Genomic DNA, 17,432 nt, shown 5'->3' with positions numbered 1-17,432 from the left:
ACATTTTAAAAATGTAATATTGTCATTCTAAGATTTATAGATGAATATCTCTTGAAAGCACCTGTCATACCAGATTTAAAAATAACTTTATTGGGTAATCACACTTTGCGATAAAAGGGGATGCGATACTCAGAAAATTAGCTAGTAATTCCAGCTCGCCGCCATCTTGGAACAATCGCATATCACATCTAATCTTGTATACTATTGTCTATAATCCCTTACCTTTAGTTGTCTTCATCAGAAAGCACTTCCAGGTATCCCAGGTCCACAACAAATGTATTTTCGGTCGAAAAAGTCCATCCTTTATGTTCCATTAGCTTGCTGTTGTTAGCGCGTCTGAAGGCTGTATCCAAATGCTCCGTCGGGCGCGGGACAGCGGTTTCGAAAAATAACATTTTTCCCCCATTTAGGTTCGTTCAAACATGTCAAACGTTGTATAACATAAATCTTCAGGGCCTGTTTCAACAAGAGAGCCAATAAGATTCGAGGGGGACGATTGTATTGTGTTTCAAAACGTTTCAAAAGGAGGGGGTAGACAGGGCGTCATAATGGTGATGGCCCTCCCTCTGTGACCAATTTCCACAGCGTCTCATTCATTCAGTTTCGACAGTAGAAGGCTCAAACCACTGTGTAAAGACTGGGGACATCTAGTGGAAGCAATAGAAAGTGCTCAATGAACGATAGCTCACGGTGTGATTAATAGGGAAAGATGTGAAGTTGAGTCCACAATTCAGAATTCCACTTCCTGTTTCAATCGGTCTCGGGGTTTTGACTGCCATATGAGTTCTGTTATACTCACAGACACCATTCAAACAGTTTTGGAAACTTTAGGGTGTTTTCTATCCACAGGTATTAATTATATGCATATCCTAGCTTCTGAGTTTGATTAGTAGGCCGTTGAAAATGGGCACACATTTTTTTCAAAATGCGCTGTGGCGCCCCCTATCCTAGGGTGCGCCCAAAAGGTTAATTTGTGAAGCACCTGTTTGATGTAAGTGTACAAAATTATGAATTATTATGAGTAGATTAGAAATATTATAGAGTCATTATAGTGACATGCAAACTCATGGTGAATGTGTTGTTATTACCTGGGTAACTTTGAGTATTGTTCTACCGGCAAGATCCGTGACACTATAGGTCACGATTAGGACCGGAGAAAATACTGAAATCTCCGGCTGGGATCGTAACAGAGGGTACGACCCAGAGATACCGGGACTAATTGAATAATGAAATCTCCGGCTGGGATCGTAACAAAGGGTACGACCCGGAGAAATAGAGAAATAAAAATAGAAACTGAAATCTCCGGCTGGGATCGTTACGGGTAGGGTGCGACCCGGTGAAATAGGGAATAATTGAATAACGAAATCTCCGGCTGGGATCGTAACATACAGGGTGCCACCCGGAGAAATAAAATAGAAAATACTGAGACCTCAGGCTGGGATTGTCACTTGGAGGGTGCGACCCGGGGGTAAAGGGAATAATTGAAATAACTTAAAGGCCAGTAAAAGGACTGGAGGAATATTTTACATAGGACGATAATTGTGGCTATTGGTAAGGCACATACTGCAGGCGTGCCTTGGGTTGTAACGTATATGTTTTGAATGGTGGGGTAATGTGATTTTGATGTACTAAGGGTATGGTTAAGTTTGAAGAAATATATGTTTTAATTGATGGGTTATCGTGGGCACTGCTGGGGATTTATCAATTGATTTATGTTCAATGGTTGATGGTACGCAGGCACCACGTTGGAATAAGGGGGGCTAAAACGGGTTGATTTATCAATTAACTTGCTGTTTCAATGTTTAAATGTTTGATGGTGTAGAATGGTTTGATTTATTGATTTTGTTGATATCTGGTATTTGTCAAGTGTACGAACACCAAGTTTAGATAGGTGGGCTAGAAGCGAGGTGGACTAGAAGCGGGGTGATTTTAGAGAGTATAGAGATATTGTTATCCACGTCGGCACCAACGATGTTAGGATGAAACAGTCAGAGGTCACCAAGCGCAACATAGCTTCAGCGTGTAAATCAGCTAGAAAGATGTGTCGGCATTGATTAATTGTCTCTGGCCCCCTCCCAGTTAGGGGGAGTGATGAGCTCTACAGCAGAGTCTCACAACTCAATCGCTGGTTGAAAACTGTTTTCTGCCCCTCCCAAAAGATAGAATTTGTAGATAATTGGCCCTCTTTCTGGGACTCACCCACAAACAGGACCAAGCTTGGCCTGTTGAGGAGTGACGGACTCCATCCTAGCTGGAGGGGTGCTCTCATCTTATCTACGAACATAGACAGGGCTCTAACTCCTCTAGCTCCACAATGAAATAGGGTGCAGGCCAGGCAGCAGGCTGTTAGCCAGCCTGCCAGCTTAGTGGAGTCTGCCACTAGCACAGTCAGCATAGTCAGCTCAGCTTTCCCCATTGAGACCGTGTCTGTGCCTCGATCTAGGTTGGGCAAAATTAAAAATGGCGGTGTTCGCTTTAGCAATCTCACTAGTATAAAGACCTCCTCCATTCCTGCCATTATTGAAAGAGATTGTGATACCTCACATCTCAAAATTGGGTTACTTAATGTTAGATCCCTCACTTCCAAGGCAGTTATAGTCAATGAACTAATCACTGATAATAATCTTGATGTGATTGGCCTGACTGAAACATGGCTTAAGCCTGATGAATTTACTGTGTTAAATGAGGCCTCACCCCCTGGTTACACTAGTGACCATACCCCCCGTGCATCCGGCAAAGGCGGAGGTGTTGCTAACATTTACGATAGCAAATTTCAATTTACAAAAAAAAAAACAATGACGTTTTCGTCTTTTGAGCTTCTAGTCATGAAATCTATGCAGCCTACTCACTCACTTTTTATAGCTACTGTTTACAGGCCTCCTGGGCCATATGCAGTGTTCCTCACTGAGTTCCCTGAATTCCTATCGGATCTTGTAGTCATAGCAGATAATATTCTAATTTTTGGTGACTTTAACATTCACATGGAAAAGTCCACAGACCCACTCCAAAAGGCTTTCGGAGCCATCATCGACTCAGTGGGTTTTGTCCAACATGTCTCTGGACCTACTCACTGCCACAGTCATACTCTGGACCTAGTTTTGTCCCATGGAATAAATGTTGTGGATCTAAATGTTTTTCCTCATAATCCTGGACTATCGGACCACCATTTTATTACGTTTGCAATTGCAACAAATAATCTGCTCAGACCCCAACCAAGGAGCATTAAAAGTCGTGCTATAAATTCTCAGACAACCCAAAGATTCCTTGATGCCCTTCCAGACTGCCTCTGCCTACCCAAGGACGTCAGAGGACAAAAATCAGTTAACCACCTAACCGAGGAACTCAATTTAACCTTGCGCAATACCCTAGATGCAGTTGCACCCCTAAAAACTAAAAACATCTGTCATAAGAAACTAGCTCCCTGGTATACAGAAAATACACGAGCTCTGAAGCAAGCTTCCAGAAAATTGGAACGGAAATGGCGCCACACCAAACTGGAAGTCTTCCGACTAGCTTGGAAAGACAGTACCGTGCAGTATCGAAGAGCCCTCACTGCTGCTCGATCATCCTATTTTTCCAACTTAATTGAGGAAAATAAGAACAATCCGAAATTTATTTTTGATACTGTCGCAAAGCTAACTAAAAAGCAGCCTTCGCAAATGGAGGATGGCTTTCACTTCAGCAGTAATAAATTTATGAACTTCTTTGAGGAAAAGATCATGATCATTAGAAAGCAAATTACAGACTCCTCTTTAAATCTGGGTATTCCTCCAAAGCTCCATTGTCCTGAGTCTACACAACTCTGCCAGGACCTAGGATCAAGGGAGATACTAAAGTGTTTTAGTACTATATCTCTTGACGCAATGATGAAAACAATCATGGCCTCCAAACCCTCAAGCTGCATACTGGACCCTATTCCAACTAAACTACTGAAAGAGCTGCTTCCTGTGCTTGGCCCTCCTATGTTGAACATAATAAACGGCTCTCTATCCACCGGATGTGTACCAAGCTCACTAAAAGTGGCAGTAATAAAGCCTCTCTTGAAAAAGCCGAATCTTGATCCAGAAATTATAAAAAACTATCGGCCTATATCGAATCTTCCATTCCTCTCAAAAATTTTAGAAAAAGCTGTTGCACAGCAACTCACTGCCTTCCTGAAGACAAACAATGTATACGAAACGCTTCAGTCTGGTTTTAGACCCCATCATAGCACTGAGACTGCACTTGTGAAGGTGGTAAATGACCTTTTAATGACGTCAGACCGAGGCTCTGCATCTGTCCTCGTGCTCCGAGATCTTAGTGCCGCTTTTGATACCATCGATCACCACATTCTTTTGGAGAGATTGGAAACCCAAATTGGTCTACATGGACAAGTTCTGGCCTGGTTTAGATCTTATCTGTCGGAAAGATATCAGTTTGTCTCTGTGAATGGTTTGTCCTCTGACAAATCAATTGTAAATTTCGGTGTTCCTCAAGGTTCCGTTTTAGGACCACTATTGTTTTCACTATATATTTTACCTCTTGGGGATGTCATTCGAAAACATAATGTTAAATTTCACTGCTATGCGGACGACACACAGCTGTACATTTCAATGAAACATGGTGAAGCCCCAAAATTGCCCTCGCTAGAAGCCTGTGTTTCAGACATAAAGAAGTGGATGGCTGCAAACTTTCTACTTTTAAACTCGGACAAAACAGAGATGCTTGTTCTAGGTCCCAAGAAACAAAGAGATCTTCTGTTGAATCTGACAATTAATCTGGATGGTTGTACAGTCGTCTCAAATAAAACTGTGAAGGACCTCGGCGTTACTCTGGACCCTGATCTCTCTTTTGAAGAACATATCAAGACTGTTTCAAGGACAGCTTTTTTCCATCTACGTAACATTGCAAAAATCAGAAATTTTCTGTCCAAAAATGACGCAGAAAAATTAATCCATGCTTTTGTTACTTCTAGGCTGGACTACTGCAATGCTCTACTTTCCGGCTACCCGGATAAAGCACTAAATAAACTTCAGTTAGTGCTAAATACGGCTGCTAGAATCCTGACTAGAACCAAAAAATTTGATCATATTACTCCAGTGCTAGCCTCCCTACACTGGCTTCCTGTTAAGGCAAGGGCTGATTTCAAGGTTTTACTGCTAACCTACAAAGCATTACATGGGCTTGCTCCTACCTATCTTTCCGATTTGGTCCTGCCGTACATACCTACACGTACGCTGCGGTCACAAGACGCAGGCCTCCTAATTGTCCCTAGAATTTCTAAGCAAACGGCTGGAGGTAGGGCTTTCTCCTATAGAGCTCCATTTTTATGGAATGGTCTGCCTACCAATGTGAGAGACGCAGACTCAGTCTCAACCTTTAAGTCTTTACTGAAGACTTATCTCTTCAGTAGGTCCTATGATTAAGTATAGTCTGGCCCAGGAGTGTGAAGGTGAACGAAAAGGCTGGAGCAACGAACCGCCCTTGCTGTCTCTGCCTTGCCGGTTCCCCTCTTTCCACTGGGATTCTCTGCCTCTAACCCTTTTACAGGGGCTGAGTCACTGGCCTACTGGTGTTCTTCCATGCCGTCCATGGGAGGGGTGCGTCACTTGAGTGGGTTGAGTCACTGACGTGGTCTTCCTGTCTGGGTTGGCGCCCCCCCCTTGGGTTGTGCCATGGCGGAGATCGTTGTGGGCTATACTCGGCCTTGTCTTAGGACCGGTAAGTTGGTGGTTGGAGACATCCCTCTAGTGGTGTGGGGGCTGTGCTTTGGCAAAGTGGGTGGGGTTATATCCTGCCTGTTTGGCCCTGTCCGGGGGTATCATCGGATGGGGCCACAGTGTCTTCTGATCCCTCCTTTCTCAGCCTCCAGTATTTATGCTGCAGTAGTTTATGTGTCGGGGGGCTAGGGTCAGTCTGTTACATCTGGAGTATTTCTCTTGTCTTATCCGGTGTCCTGTGTGTATTTAAATATGCTCTCTCTAATTCTCTCTTTCTGTCTTTCTCTCGGAGGACCTGAGCCCTAGGACCATGCCTCAGGACTACCTGGTATGATGACTCCTTGCTGTCCCCAGTCCACCTGGCCGTGCTGCTGCTCCAGTTTCAACTGTTCTGCCTGCGGCTATGGAACCCTGACCTGTTCACCGGACGTGCTTGTTGCACCCTCGACAACTACTATGATTATTATTATTTGACCATGCTGGTCATTTATGAACATTTTAACATTTTAACATCTTGACCATGTTCTGTTATAATATCCACCCTGCACAGCCAGAAGAGGACTGGCCACCCCTCATAGCCTGGTTCCTCTCTAGGTTTCTTCCTAGGTTTTTGGCCTTTCTAGGGAGTTTTTCCTAGGGATTTTTTCCTAGCCACCGTGCTTCTTTCACATGCTTTGCTTGCTGTTTGGGGTTTTAGGCTGGGTTTCTGTACAGCACTTTGAGAATATCAGCTGATGTACGAAGGGCTATATAAAAATAAATTTGATTTGATTTTGATTTGATTTATCAATTATTTTTGTGTTGGTCGGAAAATAAATACGGGGATAACTCAGTAAAACAAAAACATCAATACCAGTGAAGAAGCGGAGAGAGTATTAAAGGCTCTGAAATCCACGCTCGAAATCAATGGAGGGAAGGAATGGAAGAGACGAGGAGAGAAACTATATGGATAGAGGATGGTTGGGTATTGACCCCTGATGGCGTTCCCACAGAAGGTGAGCCAGGTAGAATACTGGGAGCATTGAAGCGGAAAATTCAGAAAGCAGAGGGGAAATGGAAGAAAGCGGGAGAACCCAGAGAAGGTAAAATTATGGAAGCAATGGAGAAAGCCAGACAGAAGGAGAGAATAGGACTGACAATGACAGAGAAACTTAAGAAAATGGGGAAAGAAAAACAAAGTAACGAGGAGGACAGGATTTAGCCACTTTATTAAAAAAGTGGATAGAAACAGAGGGAGATATAATGATGAGAACGTGGGGTCGAGAGCGTGTAAATGGTGCTGCACAACCCGGAGCCCCCAGTAGACTCGTTTATCATAATCAAAGACCGGATGGGAATAGACAAAAGAAAGGGAGAAATGGATCCTTTAACTGTAACAAACCGGGTCATTTCGCTAGAGAATGTGAGGTTCTGTGTAAACACTGCAATAAAATAGGTCGAAACTGCAAAAAGAGTGAATCGGTTGAGATAGAGCATCTAACAGTAACTGTCGGGGTAACAGAGTACCTGATAGCAAATCTAAGAGAAATAGCGGGGAGGAGCAGAGACTCCGTAGACAGAAGGGGAAAAACAGGGAGACACGCTGACAATGACGGAGAGAAGCGGTGTTTTAACTGCGATAGAACGGGACATCTCGCCAGATACTGTAAAACATCCTGTAAACATTGTGACTGAGTAGGACACAACCACCGAAATTGCAGCTCTAAGCAATAGCATTGGTGGTTCAGTGGTAGAATTCTCGCCTGCCATGCGGGAGGCCTGGGTTCGGATCCCAGCCCATGCACCATGGGACTAAAATGTACGAATATATGTTTTGCCTGGAGAGATACGGTTGCTAGCGTTTGTTTAAGATATAAATGTAACGTTTTGATAGCTTGATTAGTTTAAATTGAAAGGCTAATTAATTAGAAAATAATAGCGAGGGGATTTTGATATAATACGTTGTCTGTTGCTGGAAATGGCATACAGAGAAAGAGTTGAATAATGTTATTTTTATAAGTATGGCGATTTACATGTTACTTTTAAAGTCTTGGATATTTCATAAGTGTGAAGCTGAAAGAGAAGAGGAAGTTGTAAAGTTTGGTTTTAATCTTACTATAGAGGTAAGGCAGAATGTTGGTTGAGTAGTGGGTTATATTTTTGCTTACGGGTAAAACAAAAGATGAGAAAGGAATTGGTTATGTGCGCTGAGCTATGCTTGGGCTATGTTTGGCTGGAAGGCAGCATTTGGTGATGTGAAGCTGGTTATTGCTTCTGGGTTTGAATGTTTAGGTAACACCAGTGAATTAGAAAAGGAAGTTTATGTATTTAAACATTATACTCTGTTTCCATTACGTGGAACAATGTCAGGACAGTACAGTGAATTGCAGGTTGAGTTAATTTTATATTTACAGGGACGGTGCACATTAAACACAGTTGTGTATAATGGCAGGGTATTCCTAACAAACAGAATGGGCCGGTTTGCAGACAAACTGAAAGGGTTGTAAGGTTTTAAGCAATCTTGGGTTAAATTAGTCAAATAGTACGTTAAAATATGGGGTTTCATAGATTGAAGTACAGTATTGTATCCAAGGGTAGCGCATGTTCAATTAAGTTTAAAACTAATGATTGGGGGGAGTACAATGGAATTATAAGCATTTTTAGGTTTTGTTTGTAGTTCACTTTTGGGTTTCTGAATCGGTGTAGTATGAGGAAATGCTGACAAAGTGGTTATTTTATGGAAAAGGGAGCGCTTAGCTCTTTTGAGAAAAATATCTAGGGACAGGATATCTTAAAGGGGTATACACACATGGCATTTTGAAGTTTTGTTTTCTGAGTTTTAATTAAACACGTGAAATTCTTTTAATAGGGAATGTTCTGGGAACTTGAGATACAAAATGTAGATAAAGTTATTAGCTTCATTTGTCTAATATAGTAAGAAACACGGTTCTGAAAAGGGGGTATGACTTTTGACCCCTCTGGTGACTTTTCCTTTTGTGGTCTGATCAGCCGCAATGAAAAGCCATTTGGATGGTGAATTTAAGGTCATTTGTGATACTGACTTTAAGGATATGTGGATAACTGATAATTATGATGGAGTTAAAGTTCTTAGACACAATTGATAATTTGAACCAATGAGAAGACAAAATGACGAAAAGGGTACAATAATTTTTCTTTGGGGAGTAGTTCAGATTAGTCATTTTGATCTGATTATGTTACGGGAATATCGTTTGATAATTAGGGGTATTTTTTACATGATCTAGATACGTTTATTTTCCCTTAGGAAGTCAGCTGTGGTTGAAAGCAGTGGAAGAGATTTAACACAACAAGACTGTGGAATTAATATAATAGTAATATTATATTTTGTTGTTAATTAAGGTTAATAATGGTAGACTTAAGTCAACAGGACAGGGAAATATGACATCTGTAGGTGATCCAGGATTATTGAGGGTATCGAGATAAATTTAAGTAGCTATGTAATAAGACAATGAGACATCTAGTACTCCCCTGCACTGCTGAGACCTTGATGGGTTGGAAGTAGAAGGAGGAGAGCATAAGCAAGGAAGAGAAGATAAAAGTGACATAGAAGAATTAGATAACGGTTAGTGAGTGACGACCAGCATAGTTAAATTATAAACAGGTGAGGACAGAAATGACACTGGGAGAGACAGAAAAGACATAAGAATAGAAGATAGAAGGATAATGTAGTTAGGTTCATTTAGATAGGATATTAATATCCTGTCAGCTCCATTAGCATGTATTTTAGTTTTGATTTTAAGTTATGTTTGGTCAAATTCGCTAGGAAAAGATATGATAATTTAGTTGAAAGTAGTTGTTAAATCTTAAAGAAGATAAGACACTTGATAGAGAAATGCACAGGGTAGCTAAGGATGAATGCCCCAGGGAGAATTGGACATGTGGTATATGAAAGGGGGCAATCCTACAAGAGAAGGGCTGACATAAGGATAATTTACTAACCTTACCAAAGACATTGTTAAGAAATGCAGCAAAATTGATACATGGTTTGAGCCATGTATAAAAAGGGGGAGTATGGTAGAGCAGGCGATAGAACAGGATAGGATGCTACTAGAACAAAAACATTTTTTGTAGAATGTCCATTCCAACATTTGGAAATTGACTTATTGAACTATTCCGAATTGAGGGGAAGAAGGGGTGTTTAACAATAACAGATAAGTATAGCAAATGGGTAGAAGTGTTCCCAACTTACTTGGTGGACATGATTATGGTAGCTAGAATATTAGGACAAGATATTATCCCTAGTGTTGATTTACTGGGATCTATCTTTTTAAATGATGGATGACAGTTTAGCTAATTAGGTAGAGCCTATAGAATGCCAGAGTTAGAGAGAACAGAACAGGTAGACATAGAAATTGAAGAAATACTAGCAGAGCACATGAGAAGACTGTTAACCAAACCCGTATGTCCAAGATTTTGTGTCCAGCAGGTGAATTACAGGAGAAGGTGATTCACTCAATCCAACTAGGAGACTGGGTGTGGATCCAGTCCCTGAGGAGAAAAAACTGGAAGCAGTCCCGTTGGGAAGGCCCATACCAGGTGCTGTTAAACCATTGCCTTTGCCATTAGAAAAGCAGAGAGAGTCACTTGGGTCCACGTTATCCACTGCAAGAAGGTATGTACACATATGAGCACTGATGATCACACACAGAGTTAGGAGAAGAGCCGAGAACCAATAAGGTCTGGGGGTTACCTCCTTAACGAAGATGTCCTATCCCGACCGTTCATCACTGTGTGTGCTCCTAGAGGTGTGAGTATGGGGTGGTACCAAGCAGCGAGACTAAGGGCGGGAGAGGGTTGGCGGTTTTTGGGAAGAGTAGAAACTCTGAGCTGCATCATAGTCTAATCTTTCTGATTCATTCAGATCCACCACCTTCTGGTACTAATCATACGATACAGTTGTCATTGAGAAGAAGTAGAAGATAAACTATATAATACACTGATGAGTGACATACAGAATAAGGAATCAAAGAAGATCAAGATGTAGAATTTAAGGTAAACATTAAACAATTTCCTGGGGAAGCAGACAGCTGTACAGGAATTGGGGTTGGCCAGATTGAAGTACTTAGCCAAACCACCTCGGTTCACCTTAACTCCTGATGAGCACCAGTGTGATAGATACAAGAATGGCACCGAGAACTAAGATGATTTTAATGGCTGAAAGTAATCGTTAATCTGACTGACTTAGGTTTGAAAGCACAGGAGAAAATGTGTAACCTCAGAGCACATATAACTGATGAAGGGTGGGCTAGTACCAGCAAAGGACGGATACGACAGGAATTACCACAAAGGGTGGTTAGGAACTTGCGCCCTGGGGTTATTGGTCCAACCATTAATTATCAGAGACCAGTTATAGGAGGCTAAAGAAGGCACAGGAGGAGTTTTGACAAGGATGGAAATAGCTTTGACTAGATGGATGCTGTTGGCATCCTCAGGGAGGTTCCAGATGAATACAAAGCTATGAATCACATATGTGAGGGCTTTAACACTACATTATTTTGGTAGTTGACAATAAATAAAAATGTGGATTGAATTAATGACATCTTTTATAATCAACAGAGATTCATGAATGAAACCGGGGATGCAGTAAAGAGGTTCTCTGACCAATTATCCGCCACCTCCCTCATGACCTGGTAAAATAGAATGACTCTCGATAGGTTACGGGCAAAGAGGGCGGTGTAGGTAGAATGATTAGGTTCATTGCTGTACGTACATTTCTGATAGCACAGCTCATGTTTGGGAAATGGAAAAGTGGTGTAAGAACTGTATTATGGGCTGCTTTCACCTGTATGAGTGTGTTTGCATTGTGTGGTTGTTGTTTGGTCCCGTGTGCGAGAGGTTTAATCACCAGAACTCTAGAGAGATGGATAACGGAGCAGATGATGAGCTACGGACCGAGTCAAAGTTCAGACCAATGAGACGACAAGTACCTACCGCCGAGTCTGGTGGAGGATTCATTCAAATATGAGGAGCACATGTTAGATGAGACCATCTATTGAGATGCATGAATTAGTTTGAATTTGTGTGAAATTTCTGAATCCAATAAAAATAAATGTGTTATAATGTATGTGAAATATCTAGCAAAACGGGTGGATTGTAATGGAAATGATATGATTTTAAGCCCTATTGAGACTTGACAAGCTATCTGCTGAAATGAATGGTGTAGCGGGGGTATATGAGGGGAATTGGATGAATTTCTTTTTTGGCAAGTACACATCTATGGTGGATACTGGAATTCTGACCCTAGTACTGGTGTTCCTATTATTGATATGTTGTGTGGCCTGTAGATACAAGAATGGCACCGAGAACTAAGATGATTTTAATGGCTGAAAGTAATCGTTAATCTGACTGACTTAGGTTTGAAAGCACAGGAGAAAATGTGTAACCTCAGAGCACATATAACTGATGAAGGGTGGGCTAGTACCAGCAAAGGACGGATACGACAGGAATTACCACAAAGGGTGGTTAGGAACTTGCATAAGAAAGTATCTTACAGAAGTTGTCAGAGCAACCGGAATGATGCCTTTGATGGAATTGACCCCGGAGAACACTAAATCCAGCTCTGGGCCAAAGATGGATCTGTCGGAGGACGATCCTTGTTTTACTGTTGAGGAAGAGGTTGAATAAAGCGTATGCACAATCAATTCATATGTATTGAATGTAGTGGCAGGTGGATGAGAAGGTTTTAAGTTCTGGGACAAAGAGTCTGTCCCACACATGTTAGGTGTAGCCACTGTCGCAAAAATATTTTTTATACGTGTTGAATAATATGTTATGAATTTATCCTGTATACTATTTGTCTTTCCTTATGTGAAGGTTTGAAGTTCCTGGATGACTGATAGTCAACCTAGTACAAAATAGGTGTAGCCGGAAGGATGTGAGGGTTTTTTACTAATCACTTAATCATTAAAATGGAGATATACAAATTGTGTTGAGTGACACCCTAGGGGGTGTCAAAAGGGGGACTCTTAAATTTCCCTGAAATTTCTTATTAGAGTATGTTCACACCCCAAGGGGTGTGAAAAGGGGGATTGTTAGGGTTGAACTGACTATTTGTATGCATAACTTATATAATATACCGGGGAAGCTACGGGTAAATCAACTGTTGAAGACAAGAAGAACTACAACCGGCAACAGGAAGTGCGTCACGACGCTGGGATCAGCCTGCACACCGACGTTAGGAGGAGCAAGTTTAAACCACGCTCCTCCTCCCTCTGACAGGCCAGCATTGAGCGGGAACTATCTCTGTCAGAGTATAAAAGCGAGAACAATAGGATGTGTCGTTCTCTTCTCTGTTTGCCCTGCGAGGTAAAACAGCGAGACCGTATATACGAACAACCCATTTACCACACACGTGTTTGCATTAATTAAAGTACAAATAAATCAGAAGTTACTATGTGCTGACTATTTTGTTCTGATACCAGAAACGAACTGTCGCAACATTAACAATACGGATACTTTAGACATTCTTTTGACACTGTAACAACAGTACTGACAAGAAAGGATGATAATCCACATTGCCATAAGATGTTTACTACTTTTTCCATGCTGTATATATACTTCATCCGCAATACCTGTGCAGAGAACTGTTATTCTTTGATGAAAAAGTGGTGAAATTAGTATTGTTGTTAATCTGCCTGAATTTTAGCTGGATGCGTCGGCAATGATGTTTCCAGATCCTATAGCTGTTGTAAATGAGGTGCCTATTGTCTTTTTCCTCAATCAAGCGTGGAGCTATTATACTGTAGGTCAATGTTCAGACAGAGATGAGACTAATACACACACAATCTGTGTGAACAGATTCATGGAAGGACAAGAACTAAAGAAGCTACACAGAGCATGGAACACTGAGTTAGCGCTGGTTAACCCTCGTGTTAATGCGGTGGCCGATCGGGGTTGCAATAGGCCATCAATAGTTAAGAAACATTTTTGTATTTTAAATACAAGGTTGCAAATTACAATTCATAATAACAGAAATGTTGGATTTAACTTTTAGGGCTTTTAGGACTGAAAATGTATATGACAGCCAACTGAACTGACATCGTATGTACATGGCTAATTGGGTGGGCTAAGCATGTCAGAGATTACTGCAAATTACCCGCACACCAACTAAAACGATTAGGCCTTTCAAAGACAATTTATTCACTATCATATTCAACACACTTTAAAATGCCCACCCCCCTCCCCCACAGGCACAAAAGTGAAATGTCATGATCATGAATGCCATCAAAAGAGGGATTAGCAAATAAAGGTCAGTATCAGACTATATCGAATCAGATGAATTCAATATAATATTTTGTATCCAATACTGTACCATAGTTTTGTCAGAGGTTTACACCCCTGGTGATTCCTATATAATGAACTGTATAGGACCTAGAATTTGAACTGTATAATTTGCCGCGTGCACTGCAAGCCTCAATGTGAGATTCCTTTTTTACTGCTTCAGATCTGCGTCATCAAGCCGGCATTTTACCAGCAGTCACACCTTGGCTGCGTCACAAATGGCCCCCCAATTCCCCCTAGGGCCCTAGTCAAAGGTAGTGCATTACTTATTAAGGAATAAGGTACCGTTTGAGACGCAGCCCTTGGTATGACTGGAGGCAAATCCCTGAGATCTCTAATCACAAATGGAAACCATCTGATCCCCTGAAATAATCCACACTTGGTCATTTTAGAGAGACATACTCAGTTTCAACATACGACCTTTAGAAGCACTCAAATGAAACAAATGCGAAACCAAGATCTCATCCATTCATGAATAGTGGATTTTCAAGTGGCCAGACATTAGATCAAACAAAAAATGCTCTGAAGATCTATTTTACATGTAAAAAAAAAATGACATATAAAATGAAGAACCTATTTGAGCAATACATATCAAAATACACCCCACCCATCAGTGCATCTCCAATAACATCTAGATATTCCATCTAAAACCATACAACAGAAGGATTGTATCTGATAAATACATATCCCCCCATTTTATAAACAATAGGTTGTAACATATGCCTTACCTGATACAGTGCTGGACATGGTTGCTGGAGATGGAGGCGAGAGCAGGATGTTGCCTGATGGAGGAGAAGAGAGAATGTGAGCGAGGAGGAGGAGAAGGAGAAGGAGAGAGAGAGGGCTGAGTGTATATATCCGCCCACAAGTGGCGCAGTGCACAAGCCTTTCTGCGTGGCTGCGTTAACAATGTTCAGCCGGCTCAGCACTAGGGGTTGCTGCAACCTGCCCATTCCCCCTCTGAATGGCACACATACCCAATCCACGTCTCCTCCCCTTCATCTACAATGATTTAAGTGGATTTAATCAAGTGACATCAATAGGGGATCTGGCAGACTCACTAAACACAAATGCTTAATTTGTAAATTATGTCTGAGGGTTGGATTGTGAACCTGGCAATCTGTAAATAAATAAAATAAGACAATTGTGCCATCTGGTTTGCTTAATATAAGGAATTTTAAATTATTTAAGTATATTTTAGCAACTATATTTACTTTTGATACTTAAGCATATTTAAAAACAAATACTTTTAGACTTCTACTGAAATATTATTTTCTTAATTAAGGTGAATTTCACTTTTACTTGAGTCATTTTCTATTAAGGTATCTTTACTTTTACTCAAGTATGAGATTTCAATACTTTTTCCACCACTGACTATACACGTCAGCTACTACAGTGACTGAAATGACTGCAACAATTATCAAATCAAATTGTATTTGTCACATGCGCCGAATACAACAGGTGTAGACCTTACTATAACAACAAAAGGCGAGACCCAGATGCAGACACAGGAGGCAGATAGTTCGAGTCTGATATTTATTGAACAACGAGGGTCAGGTAAGAGGCAGGTCGAGGACAGGCAAGCGTTCATAACCAGGCCAGAGTCCAAACGGTACAGGGCGGCAGGCAGGCTCGAGGTCAGGGGCAGGCAGAATGGTTAGGCAGGCGTGCTCAGTGGCAGGGCAGGCAAAAGGTCAGAACCGGAAGGACTAGAAAAGAGAGACTAGGAAAAACAGGAGCTAGGAAAAACTTTGGTTGACTTGGCAAGACAAGACGAACTGGCAACAGAGAAACAGAGAACATAGGTTTAAATACACTGAGGGTTGCCTCCCGGGTGGTGCAGTGGTCTAAGGCACTGCATCGCAGTGATATCTGTGCCACCAGAGATTCTGGGTTCGAGCCCAGGGCTCTGTCGCAGCCAGCTGTGACCGGGAGGTCCATGGGGCGACGCACAATTGGCCTAGCGTCGTCCGTGTTAGGGAGTGTTTGGCCGTGTCACGAGAATTTTCAATCCCAATGATGATAACTAAACAATTATTTAAGCTTTGACCAATCCCCGAGGTTTGTAAGACCCTGGGTTTAATAATAATTAGGCAAAGACTCAGCTTCTGCAAAAGGTTCGTAAGCTTTATTCAGAGAGCGCTCTAAAGTAAAAAACATGTCATTTTATAACTCCCACCCCCACCTACTTACACGCACACACACACACACACAAACAGTAGGTGGGCTGTATCTTTCCCCACAGTCCACGTTCCTCATTTATCACTAAGCTGGCAGTTCCATGCCATTCCCTCCCTCCCTAGATTAGAGGGACCTTGACAGGGTCTCTTTCCTGTCATAAGTTTTTCAGAGTTCTAACCAGGTCAGGTCACGTATAGTTCAATTGTCCTCTGTGTTTTCTCAGTCCCACATTTCTCACCCTTACATTATTGGATTATAGTCTAATTATGCTAATACATTTCACATAGTCTAATAATTACGTTTCAGGGTGGAATTCTTTAGTCATTACTTTAAACATATAAATTCCCTTATCAGGCCGGCAGGTATATCCTTGTCTCATTGTGCACTAGCGACTCCTGTGGCGGGCCGGGCGCAGTGCACGCTGACCAGGTCACCAGGTGTACGGTGTTTCCTCCGACACAGTGGTGTGGCTGGCTTCCGGGTTGGATGTGCACTGTGTCAAGAAGCAGTGCGGCTAGGTTGGGTTGTGTTTCGGAGGACCTCTCGACCTTCGCCTCTCTCGAGTCCGGACGGGAGTTGCAGCGATGTAAAGACCCTGGGACTAAACATCTCCATCTGCAACTGGATCCTGGACTTCCTGATGGGCCACGTCCAGGTGGTAAGGGTAGGTAACAACACATCCGCCACACTGATCCTTAACACGGGGACCCCTCAGGGGTGCGTGCTCAGTCACCTCCTGTACTCCCTGTACACTCAGGACTGCATGGCCAGGCACGACTCCAACACCATTATTAACCTCTTAGTGACCCCTTAACCTCTTATGGCTAGGGGGCAGTATTTTCACGGCTGGATAAAAAACGTACCCGATTTAATCTGGTTACTAATCCTACCCAGTAACTAGAATATGCATATACTTATTATATATGGATAGAAAACACCCTAAAGTTTCTAAAACTGTTTGAATGGTGTCTGTGAGTATAACAGAACTCAAATGGCAGGTCAAAACCTGAGAGATTCCTTTACAGGAAGTGGCCTGTCTGACCATTTCTGGAACTTCTTTGCCATCTCTATCTTTTACAAAGGATCTCTGCTCTAACGTGACACTTCCTACGTCGTCCATGGGCGCTCAGAGCCCGGGAAAAAACAGAATGTCGTCATCCCAGCCCCAGGCTGAAACACATTATCGCCTTTCTCAAGTGGCCGATCAAGGGACTGTGGGCTTAGGCGCGTGACCTGGCCGCCCCCGTCTTTGTG

The 17,432-nt window shown here is 42.1% G+C and overlaps 1 protein-coding gene across 1 annotated transcript in view; it reads right to left on the bottom strand.

Moving 5' to 3' along the window:
• The window catches only part of LOC106583652 (stathmin-3), a 35,477-nt gene extending 20,538 nt beyond the window's left edge, over positions 1–14,939 (bottom strand). Inside the window, exon 1 of the mRNA XM_045705115.2 lies at positions 14,726–14,939. Within this exon, the coding sequence (XP_045561071.2) occupies positions 14,726–14,744 (19 nt within the window). The 5' untranslated portion in view covers positions 14,745–14,939. The remainder of the gene's footprint in view (positions 1–14,725) is intronic.
• Positions 14,940–17,432: the final 2,493 nt, after the last annotated feature.

This window comes from Salmo salar, chromosome 22, assembly GCF_965601325.2.
Source record: "Salmo salar chromosome 22, fSalSal1, whole genome shotgun sequence".
NCBI lineage: Eukaryota > Metazoa > Chordata > Actinopteri > Salmoniformes > Salmonidae > Salmo > Salmo salar.
The sequence above is the reverse complement of the archived record's forward strand: the minus strand, read 5'-3'. Positions and strand labels throughout refer to the sequence as shown.